The sequence below is a fragment of the Python bivittatus genome, unplaced genomic scaffold (genome assembly GCF_059951505.1).
Source record: "Python bivittatus isolate LINGU-HERP-01145 unplaced genomic scaffold, Pbiv_v1 ctg000040_np1212, whole genome shotgun sequence".
NCBI lineage: Eukaryota > Metazoa > Chordata > Lepidosauria > Squamata > Pythonidae > Python > Python bivittatus.
Genome location: NW_028277032.1, coordinates 2694767 through 2717179, shown reverse-complemented (window position 1 = coordinate 2717179; position 22413 = coordinate 2694767). Strand labels below are relative to the sequence as shown.

Below are 22413 nucleotides of genomic sequence, written 5' to 3'. Positions count from 1 at the left end.
TAGGGGGCCAGCCACACGATTCAGCTATAGAACTGAAGAAGGGGAGGGTTGAAGTTGGCAGGAAACTTTGGGGCTGCTTTAGAACTTTTTGTGGTCAAACAAGTGCTAAAAACACACTTCTAGTGTTGCCTCTGCAGAGCTCTTAGAGGGCAGGAAATCAGCAGGAAAGGTGGCAAGAGACAGAGAGAGAGAGAGAGAGAGAAAGAAAGAAAGAGGTGAAGAAGATGTCTGATTTCCTGGTCTGCAAGGAATTATCTCCACCTAAACAAGTGTGGATTAACGCTACAGTGTGATGAGGAAGTCCTTTCCCTCCCTTTCAAATTGTGGGAACCAAGGAGAAGCTGGTTTATTCCACCCTGACTAAAAGTAAGTAATGGACGAGAACTGAGAGGAGGCTTACTTTCAGACCCAAGAGCAAAGTTGCCTTGGCTCTCTTGATGCATTTCTCTCTCATGGGAGACCCTTCAGCTCCGCTTCAGATGTTCTTTTAACATTTTCTTCTTTGGCGGGTTTGAGGGAAAGTGCTTGGGCTATAAGCAGATGTTACCACTGTTTACATTTCTTTTTTGTCTGTTGGCTTCTAAGGATTCAATTGAACACTGACTCTACTGGTGTCAGTAGTACTCTAGCCGCTAGAAGTAGTAGTTAAAGTAGCAATTTAACGACTAGTGGTAACATATCTGATTTCAAAAGAAGAAATAGAAGGTGTTACGACTGCAATCTCCCAACTTTAAATTAGAGATATATATGAAGTGTGTTAAGTTTGTGTGTATATTTGTGAGAGAGATACTAACTATATTCAGGCATTTGTTCGATTTATATCTGTTCTTCTGTCTGGGATGAATTTTCAAGGCATCTTACAACGTAAAGCATGCAACAAACAAGTTCGTGGCAAATGGGCACATCTGTAATATTGTAAAATATGCGCGATCGATAAACAAATGATTGCCTGTAGAAATATCATGAAGTAAATCTTAATGGAGAAACCCTAAATGAAAATTAAAGGGGGAGAAGACAGCAAAAAAAGGCATATAAGAATGCCAAGGGGGACAGGAAGCATTCAGGACTTCAAGAAAATGAATTTAGAGATTACATCAAATGTTAGCTAGCCAACTAGTTGCCTTCTAGATGTGTTGGGCTTCAACTGCCTTCAAAATCCAGCCAATCTGGTTGGGGAAGGGAGGTACTACGGTCCAATAATTTAGTTTCAAAATAGCAATATATTGCAGTTACACAGCAATTTATGATTCCGGACATTTCTGAAAATCAGTGTCCCTGAATTTGGTTGGGTGGGTGGGTGACTTTGGGCCAGGGCAATCCACCTCTGAAAAATATTACCAAAAAAAATGTCATGGACTTGTCCAGGCCGTTGCCAGGGATCAAGACTGACTTGAAGGCACACACAGACAAAATCTTGCTCTGGGATCTGTAGCCATCCTGCCCGGTTACCTTCCTTCACTTAGAGGACGACCTCATTCTCACTGGCTTGGTCAGAAGTAAATCCAAAGCAAATAAGATTATTTCCCTGGTAAATACGCTTATGGGTATGCAGAAGCTAAGGAAAGTGTGGCTGATGCAAGATTGGAATTGGGGGCTCCTTGAATCATCCCCTACAGCTCACCCAAGATGCCTTTCCGGGCTAAAGAATACTGTAGAGAGAAGGTGCCTTCTCCAGATCAAGGTATAAAGTTGTCAAGTCCAACAATGGAGGGAGAAAAATATTTTTTCTTTCTCTCCTTACCTGGCAGGAAACCTTTGTTGTTCTTCTGGGACAGACCAAATCCAGTTCACTCTGCCTCCTGTAAGAGCTGGTTCTGTCACTCTCTACACAGTTTTATCAACCATTGGTAAAAACATACCCCTTTTATTTTAAATGTGCCTCCCCAGCAATACCCTGCGTGTTTCCAATACAGCCTATTCGATGGACCCAGTTCCATTTTATATTCCACCAGATCCACTTTTTATTGATATACCAAGATTGCCTCTTCTGAATACTCAGCCTGGGAGTCACTTCCCAACTAGGAACGATGAGAATCTTGTGAATCAGTGATGGTGTTTCAGGAGATGTTAGAAGGAGAACCACACTGGAGCCTCTGCTGCTGCTCCCGGCGTTACGCTCATATTCTCTTTCAGTGAAAGGCTATTTCAGAATGTGGAACGTGGAACAAAAGAAGGTGAAATACAGAATTGAACGTAACGTTGCAGAATTTAAAGGAAAGCAATGTTTTCAGGATCAGTCTTGATGCTTTTTACTGCGTGCAACATTTGTACCTTTAAGCAGGAGGATGAGAATACAACATCTGTCTTTTGGAAGCCACATTGAAGGGAATTGTTTAGATTTATGCTTCTTAAGCCACTGTTAAAGGCGCGGGATTATTAGCAAGAAAAACGGTGTCACCCAACTGAGGTGCATGCACGCCTGGTAAAAGTCGGGGCCATTTTGTTTATTCTGTAGTTCTCTAAAATGTTCTTCAGGGAAGTGCCAGGCTGTTCTTTGGAATTGATTTCAAAATGACAGCATTGGAAGGGGCTGTTTAGGCCATGTCTTAAAGGCACAGACAGACAAACACAGACACACTTATGCATCAGCCAGTTAAGATTGTACTGCAAAGCTGTCAGACATCCAACATGTCTAGCCTGCTTTCTGAAATTAAAAGAATGCAAAAATAGATGACGTCCCCTTGAGGATTGCTCTCCTGCCTACTTTGCCTCTGTTCCAGGCACCCCAATCGCCCGATGCCTCCAAGGTCGTGGGGGACGGAGCCTAACAGATTGCACAGACCTTGAGACCGCTCTTGGATAGAGCAGGAATAAGGAAGAGAATATAACCAGCCTGGCTAAGGATGACTTAAGGCTGTGTTACTCATGTGCTGGAGAGGATGGCCACTTGCTCAGGATATGGCAGAAAGAGGTTGCAAAAAGATTCACATGTCTGCCCTGTGAATAGGTGCACGTGAAGAAAGGTCTTGGGTATTACTCTCCATATCAGAAGCAGTGTGGCACTCAGTACCAGCTGTTGAAGATCACAAGGAGGAGGGTGCTCTTCTGCGCATGATGTGATGGACGGAGGGCTTCTACTGACATCTGGCTCTGCTGCTGGAAACTTGGACGGAAGAGGAAATAGAATTTTGGTCTGATCCAGCACAGCTCTTATGTTCCTCTGTCGTTATAGTAGCTTGACATTCTCCTGCTCTTGCTTCCCCCTGTGCCTTGACTGTTGGACTCACACATGGCATTTGCTCCACTCCCAGACCGACTCCATGCCCTGTGCGTTCTCTCTCCTGGGAAGCTGACTTCATTCGTTTAGGGCCCAGCTGAAGGGACGCTGCTGTCTGGTTTTCCTTCTGGAGCAGTAGACTCCACACAGTTTCTGGATAGGTTGTTTTCCTTTTATTGGGAATTTGCACCTTCAGAGCCCATAGGGGTGATGGGGTAGTTTCATCCTGCCAAGGTGCTACCGTTACCCCATCCTTTATTCAAATGAGTTGTGAGCTGAGGGGTGATATCACAGCAGTTTTCACTCCTGAGGGTGCATGTGGGGATTTTCTAAACTTGCCAAGTAAGTGATCTAAGAGTGGAGGGGGCACCGGATGCTTTCTCATTGATCAGCCTTCATGAGGAGGATCTCAGTGAGTCAAGGTCAGCTGCAGTGAGGGCAAACCTTTAACCACGTCTGAGAGTTTGAAGGGTGAGTGTGGAACAGACCATCAATGGAGAGACCTTAAGTTCAATGGGTATATCACAGCCTAACCTACCTCCAAGGGCCCTTATGAGGGCTAAAAGGGGTTCTCTGTGGACAGCCCTCAGCTCCTTGTAGGCAAGGCTGGACAAAAGAGTAGTAAGTAAACCACACTTGGAATTCCTTCAGAGAACCCCTGTGTCCTGTCCCACAAGCTGGTGCTGGTTAGAGATGACAGGAGATAAAGTCCAGTGCGTGTGGAGGGTGCCCAGTTGGGGAAGTTTGACTTCCACGCTGGGGCTACTTCTGTGCACCTCTGATGCAACCCCAAATGCTTCTGTAAAGGTAGGGTGCTGGGCCTGCTTTTAACAAGGATACTAAGGATTGTAGTCTTAAACACCCCTCCTGGCCGGAATGAAGGTGCTAAATACATGTGGCTGAAAAGAAAGAAAGCTTTTGCTTCTGATCCCTGCATCTTCCTTGTCGTTCCTCCCACTGTCTTCTGTTTCCCTTTTGGCAGAATTGGGAGGGTGAATGTTCTTTTGCTGTTTACTTTATGCTTTACAACAGTGTTTCTCAACCTTGGCCATTTTAAGATGTGTGGACTTCAACTCCCAGAATTCCCCAGCCAGCATGCTGGCTGGGGAATTCTGGGAGTTGAAGTCCACATATCTTAAAATGGCCAAGGTTGAGAAACACCGCTGTAAAGCAGGAGTTCTCAAACTTTGTTGTGCTGTCACCCACTAAAATTATAAATAAATTTGTTCCCCCACATAAAACTAATGCTTTAAATGGAGTTAGGGTTGGGCACAAAATAAATAATACATTGCCTTTTAATAATTAATTTTAATCTATTTTTCAAATAAAGCTACGATAGAATCTTGCAGCTTTCAAAAATAAAAGCTTTTTGTTGGAAATAAACAATCGAACAGTCAAATTTAAAATCCTATTTCTTAATGGGTAGGATGAACTTGCTTTAGTTTTGCATAATTCTGGGAAACTGCTTTATTTTTGAGGCAATCACACCGTACCCTTATTCTGGATCAATATTTGCTTTTTATTCCAGCAACGGTAGAAAATCCTGATTCTGAAGTCAGCTTGTCCAGGAAGAGCAAGAGTGATTTTTGACAGCAATCCAGCTTTGGGTATATAACTCATGAAATTTATGTATGCGAAGTCATCTCTCAGCTTCTCCAGACAGAGCAGGAACAAGTTCTTGTAGAGTTCCTGCTTTGTGTGTAAACCCCCCCCCCCCAAATTTGTGGGCTCCCCTTCAGATTTGCTTACCAGTCCCCAAAAGGCCACAATCCATAGTTTGAAAACTCCTGCTCTAAACATTGTTCTATGATGGCAATGCAACAACAGCCACTCATTTAATCCAGAATACAATTGTATTACAGGTAGTCCCTGCTTAAAGACCACAATAGGGACTGGAAAATTGATTGTTCAGCAGAGTGGTCATTAAGCAAATCACCACTGTCGTTAAGCTGGATTCGCTTAACAACCACATGATTCGCTTACCGACCATTGTAAAAATGGTCGCAAATTGCGATCACATGACTGTGGGGGGTGGTGAGATGGTTTGTGACAGTTGTAAGTGCAAGTACAGGCCGTAAAGCACTTTTTCCAAGGCCTTTGTAACTTTAAACTGTTGTTAAATGAATGGTCGTTAAGCAAGGATTATCTGTATACGCATTCATCAAGAGCTTCCCTTTTTTCCAGTAGTGTTCTAGCATGGATATATTTCTTGTGTCTGTGTTTGTCTGTCTGTGCCTTTAAGACTGCCCGTCCCTGACCTTACCCTTTATCCCCTTCTTTTGCTGCGGTCCACTGAAAATTACAAAACTGTTTATCAAAAAAAGAAAAAGAAGAAAAAGGTGTAAAGTTTTCCACCTCTCTTCCTCCTTTGACAAAGAACTGCTGCTATAAACTGTAGTAATATCAAGCTTAGAGGAAGATCCAGAGAGGCTGCCTCTCTCTGCAATCCTATTCCAACAGTAAAAGCAGTCAGGGATATATTTTAGTCCTGTTTCAGTTTTATATTAATTCACTCATAAAATGACAATTGCTCCTTGATTTCCATGAATTTGGTTGATTAATGCCTTCTTCCTCCTCCTCCTCCTCCTTTAAATTTGTATGCCCCTGAACCATTCATCTCACATCTTACACTCATCTCGGCGTCTTACAACAAGGTGATGTACAATGAAATATTCAAAGAAAAACAATTGCAATCCAACATCTCTGGTAGGAAAAATAAATCAACACATAAAAGCCACCCACCCTCCTAATGTACGTGGACGATGCTGCTATTCAGTGAATGACCCATATTGGATGTTAAGAGGTTCCCTCCACATTGTAGCCCAATACTGCAGGGAAGAGTTGCTGGTTTTCAATAATCAAAAAACAGACCAAGAAAAATGGTATTCTTCAATAGCACTAAGACTCACAGACGGTTTATCAGAATGGGAGAAACAGCCCACCTTCCTTTAAGCTCTCAGAGCCAAGTGGCACCAAGGTTACACGATGTCATGTATGAGATTTTGCATGATATCCACCCCCACTCTGGGGGTGGGGCTTTGATCAATATGGTTTCAGCCACCTTCTTGACCCACCCACTCCCCATCACAAAGATACCCCCGAAAACTGCTTCTCTCTTAGCTCAAAGGGGCTTTTTGGCAGCATCAAAATTCCACTGAAATCAGGAGACAAGCACATCGCTGCTGAAACCAAATTTTTGGTTGTTAAGCCAAGAGCACAACCCTTGTGTGAGATGCATCCAGGCCTTGCCTCCAACCTGGTTATCAATGAAAAAGAACCAGTTTTTAAAAATCCCTTTTTAAACCACGTAAATATTTTCCAGACACAGCCACTGAGTCTGGAGGCCAGGTTTCCTAGCACGGAATCCAAGTTTGGCAGTAGATGATTTTTATCTGGCCATGAGTCAATTTCGCTCCAGCAGAACTGCTCCCACAAATAGTAATAGATAGCTTTGGATCTCAATGGGTGGAAGAGGGAAGGCATGACAAAATGGTCAACTATGGCTTGTCCCCTGAGTTCCCACTTCATTCTGGCTCGATAAAGCCAAGGAGGTAATTAAACATGGGGTTGTAGAAACCGAGTTTTGGCAAGACTTCAGTCCATCTGCAAGGCTACTTCATTCTGTAAGAGCAAATCAAAGTTACTTCTCTGTGGACAATTTAATTTCACTTATCTATCCAAGATACTGATAGACACTTTCAAGACCCCAGTTCAATGCTCCAGTATACCAGTCCCTGACCAGCTGAATATTCTCTTATTTGTTCTCTGAGAATACCCTGAAGGTAAATGATATGGTGGCAAAATTCTTTTGTCTAGCAACAAGAACTTGTACCAAGAAAATATCTATCAAAATATCTATCCAAATGTTTCAAGTGTGGGCTGAAACAACTAAAGAATATTATATATTGAAATTTTGTTAATTATTAGATGTTATATTTTATGGAAGCTTTTATATGCATATATTCTGTTTTTTTTTCTGTAATCAAGATCAATTCATTTTTATCAGCCTTTCTTTTTGGCTTATGCATTCACACAGCATAGTAGTCAAGGCTAAAATGGGATTAACCTGGTTTGGGTTGTGGAATCCCTGCTCTTGCTTTGCCTGTGATGTGAACCTGTCCATCACAATAAGACAATCTATGATTACTTCTTTGGGTATAGTCTGTCATTTGAATATCGCTATGGTCTATTGTTAACCTGGGTTGAGAGTTTAGTGTGTTGTGTGAACTCAGCCCAACCTGGTGCCTTTCAGCTTCTGAAGTTAGAATTTCTCAGATTTCCAAGGATACTTTTTTGGAAGTTGCAGTCCTGATATATCAGAAAGCCACTAAATTGGGGCATCAGATTAAGGAAGGCAGCTTCTGTTCCTTGATCCTCACTCTTCTTTTTCAGCCTGGTTGGCCATTAATCCACCACTATATTGTGATGCAGCCATTGCTTTCTTTACAAATGATCTCCAGTTTCAAGTACAGTTGGGAGATCCTCCTACCTGACACCTTGGAAAGCTGCTGCCAATCGGTGTGAATAATACTTTGGCAAGAGGCATGACATGGAGCAAATGGACAGGGAGAAACTTCTCCTTCTTGACAAAGCCTAGGACCAAGATCATCTAGTGAAGCGAATCCAAAGAAGATCTAGAACAGACAAAAGAAAGTACTTTCTTATGCAGTGCATAATTAGCCTGTGGAATTCATTACAAGAGGTGGTGATGGCCATGAAGTTGGATGGTTTTAAAAGGGAGATTAGATAAATTCATGGAAGATAATCTAGTAAAGGCAACTGGTCTTAAACAATCAATGCTACTTCTGGGTTGGGACATTGCACTTACAAGTACCAGTTGCAGGGGAGCATCAGGGAGGGAGGGGCTCCCCAGGTATATCTGGCTGGCCCTTGTAAGAGAGACATTCTAGACTAAGACAGGCCTTGGCTTGGTCCAGCAAGGCTCTTCTTGAGTTCTTGAGGACCTGACTTGAGCAATGTGTATACCAGAGTCCTTTCTCTATGTGAGGCACTTGCACAGTGAAAGATTTCCAATGTGGATTTGCTGCTCCAGAGGCAGAGGGCTGACAATAACTGCTATACTTAAGCTGTGAGTGAAAGTTATTTACTGTAATAACTGCTGGTGACAAGAGGGCAGTGCATTTTTGCTGAGAAATAACTCTATACTTGCAGTTTCTGCCTATGCACTTGTCTAGGGTCCTGAAAAAGAAATAGATCCTTTTGTGCTCATCAGTCTGTTGAGGGAAGTAGATATGGAAGTTCTCCCTTATGTCTGAGGGAACTGAGAGCGTGGTGCAAGGGTGGAGATAGTGGCTTAGGACTTGGGAGGCTGGGGTTCTGGCTCTTCCTCAGCCCTGGAAGCTCCTTGAGTGACTTTGGGCCAATCACTCTCTTTCAGCCCAGCTTACCTTGCAGGGCTGTGGGAAAAATAGGAGCAGGGAGTGCTATGAGGGCCTGAAAGAAAGGTGGGATATAAAATCAATCGCAGTGTTTTTCTCACAGTTGTATTAATATGTATTCCTTGAGTTGACAACAAAAAATGTTAGCATAATTTTTTTTAGATTTTTTTTTACCCTGCCTTTATTATTTTTATAAATAACTCAAGGTGGTGAACATACCTAATACTCCTTCCTCCTCCTATTGTCCCCACAATTTGTGCTTTTTCCAGTGGCCAGTCATTCATGCGCCTCAGCAACGAGGCTTACATATGACCTGTCCATACAGCTTGACTGTGGGACAATTGAAGAGTAGCGATTGATTGATTTCTCCTCCAGGCATCACTAGCAGGGGAGAAGTCCACCACTGAACACTCGTGAATGTGTGGTTGGCAGGCTTGGGTAAGTGTGGCTGGGGGCTTAGGAGGGAGGGCAGGTGCAGGTGTGATCTGTATCTCAGGCTATTTCTGAATATGGGCTTACTGATTTCCTGAGAAACTGGTAGGCTGATGTCCAAAAATAGCCCAGCTGAGAGGTTGGTGGGACAGAAGAGGAGTGTGGGCTGAAGCGGGAGGTAGCTTGCAGGGCACATTGAGAGAACTCCTTCCCCTTCTTTCCAGACCCACCACCAACTTTCATTTAGGCTATTTTTCAACACAGGTTTACTGGTCCTCCTATTGCGTGGGGTGGATTTGAAAACTGGCCAAACGCTTACCAATTTCTCCTCAGCTTCCAAACAAAGTGCTGAAGAGTTGGTAGCAAGCGATTGTGGTTGGCAGCACCCAGAAGTATCCCGTAGACTCCAAAATGACACTGGAGAATGCAGAATCGCATCCCCAAATAATAAAAACAGCAGAAAGCAGGCACATGTGAAAGAACCACCGGAAAACTTACAATGCCCTCATCTGGGATAGAACTAGCAACACACACCAGGCAGAACTCAGATCGCTTTTCCAGATGAAACTGACCTTCCATATGGACAGCACTACTCCTGTTTTTAAACACAGGTCTAGTACTTTTCCCAAAGACTGCTAAACACACATACACACACACACACACACGTAGGTCTAACAGTCTTTCAGGACACTAGGCCTGGGAAAAGGAGGCTGTTTAATGCCTGGGGGAAACTTTGCATGGTTCTGGTAAGGCATTACGTGGATTGGAAGCCACGTGCCTGGTTTCTCCTGCATCTCGAGCCCAAATGGGGTGGGGTATCCCTGCAACAGCTGAAAGCGCTGAATGGGATGTCAGGATGGTACCTGCAATGGTGCGACTGAAGCTCCATCTGTTTTTATGGCTGCACAGGACACATGTAAAAATTAGATGGAGCTTTGATCTCACCATTGAGGTTACCATCTTGACTTTTTTTTTTACTATACCCTTTAGATATCCTGCTAGCCCCTCACCATGGCATTGGGAACAATATCAATTAGGCATAGTAGAATATTAGTATGTCAAGACTTGTATCAGGACAACTGAAGTGCTTGAACCTCTTTAGAAGCAGAGCAGCCCAAGATGGAGGCTGCATTTGTGGTGGGCTGGAAGGAGAGAAAGGCTGTGTCCTGAGGGTGGGTCCAGCAAAAACAATAGCCACTGTTACCGAAAACTGTTTCAGAGGGGTGACCCTCTGAATTTGCTTTCTCAACACTTTAGGGGGTTTTGGCATACAGTAATATTTATTTTATGATCCATGTAAACTTCCTGTTTTTCATTTGTTGTAAACATTTCTAAAGCCTTTCCCGTATCTTTGTTTTTTTTTTTTCATTCTTCTCGATTGCTTTGAGGGTCTTGAAGATCTAATAATTAAAACAATGCATTTTATACTTGCTTGATGTAAAAAATTCCTAAAGTTATAAGAAGATGAGAAGAGCATGTTGTGAAGACCAAGAAGACCGAGACCTCAAATGCTACAGTGACTGTTTAGAAGATGCTTTTCCAACCAGAAAAAATGCAAAATGTTCTCCTTGACGATGACTCCTGTAGTTAGTGCTATGCGGCCCCTTCAGGGATATCACATTTCTCCAGGACTGAAAAACAGAATTGGTTAATCCTGGGAAAATGTGATTTCCAGATATTCCCGATGTTCCACCCACTTAGTGTACCCACTGTGATATGACATATTCTGGGCAAGGGAATGTATTGCTGTTCTTCCAATACCTGTCAGTTAAATCCAGGGATATCATGGATGATGGACTATGTATTTTGTTACAAATTCATTTCCTTTTCCTTTTATTTGTTTTCAGTTCTGACTTCATTGACTAGGTTTGCTGAAGATCTTGCTTAGATGTTCAGAGCTTTGAACCTGGGCTCATGGCTTGTTTATGTCTCGGTTCTCTTCTCCCTCTTGTCTTTGCAGACATTATGGGTTGCTGCTACAGTTTAGACTATGATGATGATTTGGCCATGGGCACTGAGATTTGTGAGGTGTGTCACTATCCTATTGATCCAGCCACCAAGCCTCAGGTGAGAAATCCCACTCATTGCTCTGGTGTCCTCATCTGGAGATTAATCCCAGAACTCCTTTTTGAAAACTTATTGTGGCCCTTTTATATGCATGGTACAAAGTCTCACCCTAAGCTCCTGCACACTGGCTTGTGTATTCCAGCTGTTCCCTGAAATACAGGGAGTCCCCAGTTTAAGAACGAGTTCCGTTCCCAAGGTCTGTCCTTAAGTCGAATTAGTATGTAAGCTGGAACAATATTATTGTATAATACTGTATATGTAGTATTGTGTAATTAACTTGAACCATTGTACGTTTAATTCGAATTATTGTGTATTTAACTTGAATTTTGCTACAATAGGCTCTGTTCTTAACTATGGATCATCTGTAAACTGGGGATTCTTAACCCGGCGACTACCTGTAGGTGTTCCATATCTGGCCCAGCTTGTATACCCAATTTCACAGCTGGGAGGATCAATTTTTTTGTTTTAGCCAGATCATGAAATGTGGCGTGTCATGAAGCTCTCTGTGAATAATAATCATAATTTCATTTGGGTGAGGAGGAAAGATTTTAGTTCTGTTTTTCTTCCACCACATTTAAAACAAAAAAGCTAATGTTCCACCCCTCTTGCAATTAAAGGATGTTCGATTTTATCATTGTTTCTCCTGCAGAGACCCGCTTTAAACGGCTCTGGGTTGCACGCTCCTCTGTTGCCGTCTGAAGGGATTCCTCCTCCTAGTTCACCCCTTCAAGGTGAGCATTTTATTCTCCTTCCAACTTCTGACTGGCCAAGGCTGTGTATAGGCTGTCTGGATTCCTTAGCAATGCAGTAAATCTGTGGCATCTTAGGATGGGGCTGACAAGTCGATGGGTTGGGGGCAAATTTAGGGCAGAGAACAAAATAAGTTTATCAACAGCTGGGAGAGGTCCCAGGGGTGCATTCCCCCATCTGATGAAAATTGTTGCCGTATCCTTCATCTTCTTTTCAGCCTGTGAATTCGGCAAGCTTAAGCTGTCCTTAGCTCTATTGGTATTAAATCGTCTTTCCCCCATTATTCTAACCCTATCCAAGAGCAGCTGTAAAGTGTGTTGAATCTGTGAAGCTTTGTCTCCCGTGATTGTACTGTGGAAGGCGGGGGACCACAATGATGGGGAACAGAGACAAGGGAGGCAGGAGAGGGATTACAACATAGATGGCAGATTTTATGCTGGCTTACTTTTCAGCCAGCCCACGGATGGGTGGAGAGTCCTTCAACTCAACAGGGCAACAGAAGAATCTTGAGTGTTCTCCTCAAAGCAGGAAGGGAGACGTGTATTAATTAATTAATTACACTCGTCTACTGCTTCTCATTTAAAAACCACCCCAAAGCCTGAAAAATCTCCTAAGCCTGCACTCCTATGGTGACTAAACAAAGATGTAAACCAATTCAAAGACAGGAAAGGAAGTTCATTCAAATTACTGAAAGTTATAGCATCATAGAGATGGAGGAAGAGACCTCAGAAGTTACAGAGTTCAGTCCTTTCCAACCACCAGAAATACTACACAATTTGGTTTTATTGACTTTGTCACTTGAAATTAAGTGCTTGCTTTGCTGATATAGGACTTTTGTTGTTAAGGCAGGATCTGTGGCAGTTCAGGGGATGCCATATTTGGCACTCTCTTGGTAACTGGTTGACTCAACTTTATCTCTTCTCATTGTCTCAGTGGTTCAAGGTTGGCAGAAGTGAAGATGAGAGCCAGTCAGCTCCAAAGAATTGGCAGGAGATTAGGGACTAGCAATGATAGTACAGAAGTGCCCATGAAGATGTGATGGTTCTTCTACTGCTGTCTGTCAGGGCAGGTACCCTTGTCAAAAGACAGACTGAAAACTAATCATCTTTAAGGTGTCAGAGTTGGAGAGAGATGGCTATCCCTTCTCCTTGAATGCTAGGGGTAAGCTGATGAGTTCAGTTAGTCTGTAGTATTATTGAAGACATTCATGGATTATTATTATTATTTTTTGCTTCTTTCCCCTCTTATTTTATTTGTAGTATCTTACCTGATGGAGAATGCTGGAGAGCTCAAAACTCTGCACTATCTTTTGCACCATTTTTGTGGGTCCTCAAAAAAGTATTGTCCTACTGTGGACTCTAAGGTCTTCCATAGTAAACCAAAGAAATTTTTCTCTTCTCTTCTCTTCTCTTCTCTTCTCTTCTCTTCTCTTCTCTTCTCTTCTCTTCTCTTCTCTTCTCTTCTCTTCTCTTCTCTTCTCTTCTCTCATGCTTTTAGAGATGTGAAAAAGAAAAGGACACACATACACATACTTGTATAAGTATATACATACATATATACATACATACTTGTGAACTGCCCAGAGTTGTTGGGAGTTGGGTGGTATATAAATTTAATAAATAAATAAATGAAACTATTTTATACAATACCACTCACTAACTTCTCCCTACCTTTCCAGCCCTGCAAACCATGTTTGCTTCTACCATCTCCATAACACCACCTCTTTGATTGCCTTTTTGTTCTTCAAGGTTTTTTTTTCCTTCAGGATCTCATCAGCTCCACCCACTCATGACTTTCTCAGTCTTCTCCTTCTTTTTGACTCACTGGCTCTTCCTTCATATATTTATTGTGTGATTTGAACCTCATTCATTTTGTCTACTAGGTATCACCCAATCACCTCAGCCATTTAATTTTGTTTTCAATCCACATTTATTCAACAGCCACTCATTTGAGACCCTAGTCTCTTGTTTTACTACACTTACTTCTTAAGTACCATATTTCCACTGTATTCAACTTCACTTTTATGTTTTTCCTGAGGGGTTTTTTTTTTTTTGGTGCCTTTGAGTCATTGTTGACTCCTGGCGGCTGCCTGGACAAGTCCCTGCAGTTTTCTTGGCAAGGTTTTTCAGAAGTGGTTTGTGCCCTGGCATAAAAAAAATAAAAAATAAAAATAAAAAAATAAAATTCCTAGGGCTGAGAGAAAGAGAGAATGGCCCAAGGTCACCCAGCTGGCTTTGTGCCTCAGGCAGGAGAAGAACTCATGGTCTCCTGGCTTCTAGTCCAGCACCATCACCACCACACCAGACTGACGCTCATTGCCTTCAAGTCAATCTTGACTCCTGGTAACTACATGAAGAAGTCTCTGCAGTTTTCTTGGCAAGATTTCAGAAGTGGTTTGGCCTTGCCTCCTTCCTAGGACTGAGAGAGAGGGACTGGCCCAAGGTCCCCCAGCTGGCTTTGTGCCGAAGGCAGGAGAAAAACATGGTTTCCCGGTTTCTAGCCTGGTGCCTTAACCACCACACCAAACTTGCTGCCTTTCCTGACAAACCCAACTCTCATTTCCTTAAAACAAAGTGGATAGAAGCAGACTAATATAGTTATTTTTTCTTCTTTCAGCAAACATTCATTCCTTGCAACAAATCACATATTATCCACAACTTTTCAAAAGTATATCTTAACATTTCTTCATTTTCCCATTTTCAATAAACATTTTACTAAGGCAACAAATTCATGTACTTGCTTTAATTGTTCACCGTTTATGTATAACTTGCAATCCTTTGCTCCATCTTCCCTGACAAACACCAGTATCTTGATATCTGATACATTAATTTCAGATTCATACTCCTTCTTACATCAGATAAATCTTTCCAACTGTTGCTGCAAATAATTAGGGCTCTTAGTCAACAACATAGCATTTACACACACACACTTGTCCCCAGCCAATACACATCTAATGCCACCATGAGCATTTCTTAAAATTTGTCCATAAACTCATTAAAAAGTGAAAGTGACAATACCTTCCTTGACTTATCCCCTGCTCAGATATGAACCATTGCTTCGCATTTAATTTGTTCTCATGCATTTTGCTTCTGTCATATACCACTCTTAGTGCATTCAGCAGTCAACCTTCGATTCCGCATTTGCACAACGCTTTCCATAACTCAGGCCTATTTGCTTTAGGATACACTTTCTCTAAGTCAACAAATGTATAATAAACTTTCTCACATCCATCCATTCTTCAAAGAACTGCTGAAGAGGAAACATCTGCTCAGCCCTTGCCTGGAACAGAGCCAAACTGCCCTTCCTCGATTCTGCTGACTGGTACTTTTCATACTCATTCAATCTGCCAATACCTTCCAGGGCAGAGTAATTCCCCTGCAGTTTTTGCAAACTTCCTACCACCTTACTCTTGATATAGGAATAATAGAGGATGTTTCCAGTCTTCAGGCACAGACACGGTCTTCCCCCGTGGGTTAAACAAGTTGGACAGACAATCCATATGCAAACTTTAACATTTCTCCAGTTACACTGCTGCACCTGCAGCCTTATTTTCTGACATGCAGCGTTCATGACTTCCTTTCCCTTCTTATTGAACTTCTATAGCACTTGTTTTGATTCCATTCTTCAACATATCACTGTCCTTTCCATATAAATCTCTGAAGTACTCCTTCTAGCATTCCCTCACTTCAATGACACCCCAAATGATTTCACCACTTTTATTTTTAGTTCCACTCCCTGTGCTGGAGGGTTCTTGTTTAGCCCTCTTCCCCCACCCAAAACAATGCTTTATTTCCTTCAGAATCATTTCTTTTTGCCCCTTTAACTGTAAATGTTGTGCCTGAGTATATTGCTTGCCACTATTTTTTCTCTAAATATACATGCTACGTTTTCTCCAGTCATCTGTGGCAGCAGCCATTCCCTTGGATGCACCTTCCTTCATGTCAGCGTTCTCACAACATCCTTTCCCGTAGTCTCCACGCGTTTCCATGGCCTTGTGTCATGGAACCCCTTCCATTCAATTCCTAGCAGTCTCCACTTTCCTTTGTCCAGAAACCTGTTTTGTTTTCTAAAGACATGTTTGTGTTCTTTTTAGATAAACTGGTGGTTGCACTGTATGATTATGAATCAACTCATGATGGAGATCTGCTGCTTCGGACAGGAGAACAGCTGCGGATAGTAGAAGAGTAAGCCTCTTCCCGTTGTAGAGCACTATGTGGTTCATCAGCAAAAGGAATTAACGGTTCTGTCTGGAAACAGCTCAAGTGGCACTGAAGGCTTGCATTCATTGGGAACTGCGGTTTCTAATCATGTTAATTTCAGTGATATGGGTCAATCATTCATATTGTGAGAGGTTTCTAAGTGGGTTGTGAGAGCCCTCAAGATTAATTCAGCTCAACTGGTATAAAACTGGTATAAGCGTGAATGTATGTGCATATGCATGTGTGTGTGTGTATGTATGTATGTATACACACACACACATGCACCCACACATACATATAAAGACTGAGCAAAGCAGTGTGGGAATTCCATGTTTTGTGATGGTTGAATGCAATCTCTCAGTGTGGACTTTCTGCCAAGGTACACAAATCCACTTACTTGCTCTACTCTTTTGTAAATGCATAACTTGTGATGGGTGTAATAAAGGGGTTGGGCTTTGATTGGCAGGCTGCAATAGCCATCTAGATTTTTGGACACCCCTCTCCTCCCCGATGGAGACTCCTGCGTTGAAGTCGGAGTACGTCCCATCCAGGTTCACCGCCCGGGTTGGAGGGGAGGCGTAGAGTTCCTTTGGACAAAACACGTCACAGAAATGCATGGTGCAAAAGCTATTCTGTGATCATGAAAACTCACCAAAGAAGCAGGGAAGGAACTCCTCATTCAGGGAAGACTGGGGCCCAATGTGCAGCAGGCGTGGCTAAAGGAACGCCAACTGGAAGAGGGGGGAATCCTCGGTCTGGGGTCCATTCTCCCCCCCTTTATCTCATGGGTGGGGATGGGGTTTAGGAATATGGAGGCGGACACACAATTCTTCTCTCTTTTAGGACAGGGGAGTGGTGGAAAGCTCAGTCCCTCACCACAGGACAAGTGGGCTACATCCCATGCAACTTTGTCGCCAAGTTGAACACACTGGAGCAAGAGCCGTGAGTAGCGAGACCTGTTCTTCTCCATGCCCGTAGCCACAGGCGACCTGTATTGCTTACTCAGAAGCAGCCTCAAGTTCAGCCCATCGGTAGAGGAACGCATTGATTAATCTGTCCATCTGTGGATTGCATTAGGAAAGTTTCCTTTTTATTTTCTGAAGAGAATGTAAATGTTACTTATGCAGGTGCCCTACTAAAGGAAAGCTGAGCCCTTCTCTGTCCAGCTCAGCTTTCTCCAACCTGGTGCCCTCCAAATGGTGTTACACTTCAAGATTCCTAATGCGTGGTCTAACCCAGTGGTTCTCAATCTCAGCCACTTGAAGACCGGTGGACTTCAGCTCCCAGAATTCCCCAGCCAGCTTCTGGGAGTTGAAGCCCACTGATCTTCAAGCTGCTGAGATTGAGAAACAGTGATCTAACATCTTTGGAGGGCACCAGGTTGGAGAAGACTGAGCCAGGGAGACCTAGGAACAGGATGAAGTAGTCAGAGGCTATTTCATTGTTCCTGTGGATTTCTATTGAGGAACAAAGCAAATGAACAGCGGACCTGAGTAGGGCTACAAAAGGTACAGAGATTCGCCCATATCACAGGTACCAGGGATATGTTTAGCCCCACACTAAACTCATCAACCATTTACTTTCTCCCATGTGTCAACCCTTCAAGATAGGCCAGGTCAAAAAAACAGACTCTATAAGAACTACTGCAACTCTCTTTTTTTGCTATAGGGTATGGTAAAAGAATCTTGAAAGCCTGACTGAGATTCTCTCCCTCCATCTTATACCCAAGAGAGTCAAGGCAGGGCAGTCTTGAGTTTCTTCCTGATGCCCTTGTGTCTTTCAGGCTCAGCTGACGTTTTCTTAATGGCTGCAGCATATCTTCTTCAAGGCTGTCCCCACACTCTTCCACCCCATGGAAGTAGATGGTTCCTTTTTTAGTGCAGGGCAACCCCCAACCCAATTCGTTTTGGCTGATTTGGAGATTTGAGGCCATGTTGTGGACACCGCAAGGAAAGCGGTCACAGGGACTTTGGTATTTGTGAGAGCCACATTGCAGGCCTGGTTGCAACGTGTTACTCGGATGCTATACTTGGGAAGTATTAAGAGGTTACACAAATGACACAACCTCAATCTTGCCTCATCAGGATTGTGGTCTAGCCACCACTGACACGTATGATCCCTTGGGGTGCTCACTTTCTGTGCTCTAATGCAGAGGAAGATTTTTCTCAGGGGTAAAATATATATTTTTAGTTACAGTTCCACCCAAAAACTTTGTTAGTAGTTATGTTTGCCCGCATGACAAAAACATATGAATAGTCATGAGTTTATTCCATGTGAAAAAAAAATAGCAGATCACTTCAGAATGGATATGTTTTTAATTGCCAACTGGCAAGTGATTTCAACAGCTCTCAGGGCCATGTTCCCATTTTCACTGCTTACTCCTGCTTCATTCTGTGCTGCTCCTCCTCCATGTGTGTATCGGCTGGGCCATTTTCAGACATGGGTTTGGTGCTCTTTCAAAATACCACTAGTCCCAGGTCCACAAATAGTCCCATGTCAGTCCTCTTCTCAGTGACTGACCAATCACTGGGGCAAAGTAGTCAATCACTTTCCTTAAGCCGTCCCACAAAAAACCTATGAGGACAACATCAATGTCCAGTCTTGTTATTGGGGCAAAAGAACATGTGGCAGATGGGCGGAAAATTTTATGCCAACAGACTTATCTGCCAGCTCCAGGCTGGTGAATAGTACTTTTACACAGCTGTTCTCTCTGTCCCTGAAACCTTGGAGGGAAATCAGTACTCTATGCACAGAGAAAATAAAGACAGGATGGGGATCAGCAATGGCAACAGCCAATATTCTACCAGGTAGTCTTCTGCTAATTCAAGTGTGGGTAGATTTCATTTGATTCTGTGCCATCAAGTTCCTGTTGACTCTTAACAATCACATAGATATACTTTCTCCAGGATGGTCTGTCCCCAGCCTGGTTCTTCAGGTCTTCCCATGTTGTACCCATCAATGCTGCTGATTGTCCTCTTTTTCTCCTTCCTTCCATCTTTCCCAACATTATGGACTTCTCAAGGGAGTTGGGTCTTTGCATAATTTGTCCGAAGTAGGATAATTTGAACCTGGTCATTTGTGCCTTGAGTGCAAACTCTAGGCTGATTTGTTCAATGATCCATCAGTTTGTTTTCTTGGCTGCCCATGGTCTTCTGAGGAGCCTTTTTCAACACCAGCGTTTGAAAGTGTCAGCGCTTTCTCTGTCTTCCTTCTTCAAAGTCCAACATTCACTTTCATAGAGGGTCACAAGGAAAACCATAGCTTGCACGATTCCGATTTTTGTAGGTATAGACAAATAGCTTTTCATTCAGCAGTGGGAAAAGAGGGGCAGAATTTGGGGACTGAAAAGATATTTTATTTATTTATTTATTTATTTATTTATTTATTTATTTGACTTGTCCCCGCCCATCTCCCCCGCAATATTTACTAGTGGAGGATAAATGCTTTTGTTCCTCAAACAGATTGGGTAGTTTGGGGCTGGTTTTGCAAGTAAACTAATGTTTTGCCCCTTATATTTTTGGACGCTACAGTTCTCTTTCTGTATACTCTATTTTGTGCCTGTGGATACATTCTGAAACGAATATATGGAGTTTAAAAAATTACTGTATTTGCAAGCTCCAGTGGAAAGATTTATTTTTATGTCACCCTGGGAGCATTCATATTGCAGGGTGGCCAAGAAAGGTTTAAAATTAAAATGCAAATGTGGCGTATTTTTCTGCGCATAAGCCATATCCTCACCTTGTTTCATTTTAAGTCAGAATGACTGCAGTCGCCTACGTAAAGCTGTAGAACACACAATGGGCTGTGGATAAAACTCTGCAAACAATGTGTTCTTTCTTGCAGTTGGTTTTTCAAAGCCCTCAGCAGGAAGGATGCTGAGCGCCGGCTTCTCACTGCTGGTAACACACACGGTGCTTTCCTCGTTCGCGAGAGCGAATCCACCAAAGGTAACTTGTTTAGATGAGGATCTGATTTGGTGTGTGGAAGACGGGAGTCATCATCCCTCTCTCTTAGGACAGTGACAAAGAGATTGGAGAGGGAGACTTAAAAGCAAGTTTGGAGAAGGTTTCTTGTGTACCTGAAATCCCACCAACCCCTTGGTCAAAGGACCTGGGACTCCCTACACCAGAACAAACCCCCACTTTTCTCAAGAAGATCATTAATTCCTTTACTGGCATTCTGTTATTCTTTTGATCCTTGATGGAAAGTTCCACTTACCTTTTAATGACTTACCTTGTGTCCCACCTAACTTCTTCTGTGTCCCACGGGTGGCACACGGTTGAGATCCACCCCCTTCAGTGCTTCAAGGGCTTCCAGGCATGCCTGTTGTTGCACCGTGGCTCTGCTTTCTTCGCCATCCTGCTGTCCCCCTTCCATTCTTTCCTAAGGGGGAGAAAAAGTGGGAGGAGAGATGGCATAGCTGCATGATGCTTTTGGCTGACAGCGTTGCAACCTTCTTCCGGGAAGCACCTGGAGCCAAGGCTGGCCCTACCGTTAGGCAGAGGGAAGCTGCTGGCGGGAGCAGCGATGAGATGGTTACTTTGGTTTATTCGAAATATTAGTATCCTGTTTTTTTGCCACAAGAAAGCAAAGCAACTGACGTAAAGAAATGAATCAGTTTAGGAAGACAGATGTGTGCTAGCCAGCTGTTGCCTTCAGGGGCATCAGAGAAAGCTGCCCCCCTTTGCCCTTGCAGATGGAAGATTCAGCTGCTGCTTCGCTTCGCTTTCTGATATGGAAGCCGGGAAGGAGCCTCACCTTGTGGTTCAGCTCAGGCTCCAAAATGCCTGGCAGGTTCTTCACTCTTTGTGGAAGGACCCTGCTTTGGGTGGTTTTTAACGATAAATATACAAGTTAGAACTTGTGTGAATAGGCAGACACACACGCATGAATCGTCTGTTCATGGAACCAAAATGCATCTCTGGATGTAAATCACAAGCAGAGAGCAAACAACTCCTTGGAGCAGGGTTTCTCAGCCTTGGCAACTTTAAGACGTGTGGACTTCAACTCCCAGAATTCCCCAGCCAGCATGGCTGGCTGGGGAATTCTGGGAGTTGAAGTCCACACGTCTTAAAGGTCCCAAGGTTGGGAAACACTGTTTTGGAGAAATAACCCTCCATTGGGTCTGATCGGAAAATTCTCAGTGCCTGCAGTCTCCTTTGGGAGATGCTGGAATGTGTAATCAGGGTTGGCATGAGAAGGATTTGGCAACCTGTAGGGGAACCAGGCTTGGCCGTTCAGAATCTGCCCACCTGTCCTGTAGTCTGTTGAACTGACCAGAATGGGGGGACAAGGCTTGAGAGTGTATGGGGGGGCTTTTGTTCAGATTAGACAGCATGGGGCAGGAGTGGTACTGGTGGGCTAGGACTTAGGGCCAGTCCCCCTCTCTCAGCCCAGCCTGCCCCACAGGGGTATTACCATGGGGGAAAATGGGAGAGGGGAGTGCTGCGTATCCTGCCTTGAAGACAGGACCTATATTCTCTAGGGGAGTGTTTCTCAACCGTGGCAGCTTGAAGACGTGTGGACTTCAAGCTGCCACGGTTGAGAAACACTGCTCTAGAGTATATCACCATCCCCACAGCCTTCCCCCTGCCTCTGCCTGATGGCTGACGAATCCAAATTCAGAATGTTTGTCAGTGAGGTTTCAGCCTCTCATTTTCTCTCACACCATCGGACCCAACCACATACTGTCTGCAACGCAATTAACAATAAATACATGGTGCTCAGCTGCGTGCTCGGTCCCTGAACGGCTTTCCCCATCCAGTTTCAGGAGGTAGCACCATTTCTGACCAACCTATTTCATTAAAAGGCATAAGCTTTAGCTTTTGCTCGCTGTTTAATAAAATGCAACCCGATGAATTCTGGTTACCGTACATTAACGTAGCTCTCTTCCGACAATACGCCTCCAATTTGAACCCCAACTGACTCCCAAGCAGTTTCTGAACGGTCCCCAAACTCATGTTCTGACTGCTGCTTTGCAGGTATCAACAGAGGTCCCATCTATCACTCAGCCCTTCCATCTTTTTCTGGGACGGCCAGAATTCCCCAAGGCTGAGCTGCTAAAAATCCTACCATCTGAAATAGACGCAGCTTCTCTCAATCACAGATTTGAACATGGTGGGGCAAAAGTGAAAAGATTCAGGAGCAAAGATGCAAAGCGTTGAGCCTAAAACTAGCAGAACTCAATGGGTACCCACAGGGAGGTGGTCCAAAACATCAAGATGGCAGCCACTGCAATGAGAGTGAAGCCCTGCCCCTTTTAATCACCTAAAAGGGATGGGGCTTCAATTGCATTGCTGTGGCTGCCATCTTGACTTTTTGGACCACCTCCCTGTGGGCACCTCTGGAT

General features: G+C 43.5%; 1 protein-coding gene across 1 annotated transcript in view; it reads left to right on the top strand.

The window, feature by feature from the left end:
• Positions 1–27: 27 nt before the first annotated feature.
• The window catches only part of LCK (LCK proto-oncogene, Src family tyrosine kinase), a 36477-nt gene continuing 14091 nt past the window's right edge, over positions 28–22413 (top strand). The window contains exons 1-6 of the mRNA XM_007431958.4: positions 28–366; positions 11009–11115; positions 11765–11846; positions 15959–16049; positions 16908–17006; positions 19908–20011. Of these exons, the coding sequence (XP_007432020.1) occupies positions 11014–11115; positions 11765–11846; positions 15959–16049; positions 16908–17006; positions 19908–20011 (478 nt within the window). The 5' untranslated portion in view covers positions 28–366; positions 11009–11013. The remainder of the gene's footprint in view (positions 367–11008; positions 11116–11764; positions 11847–15958; positions 16050–16907; positions 17007–19907; positions 20012–22413) is intronic.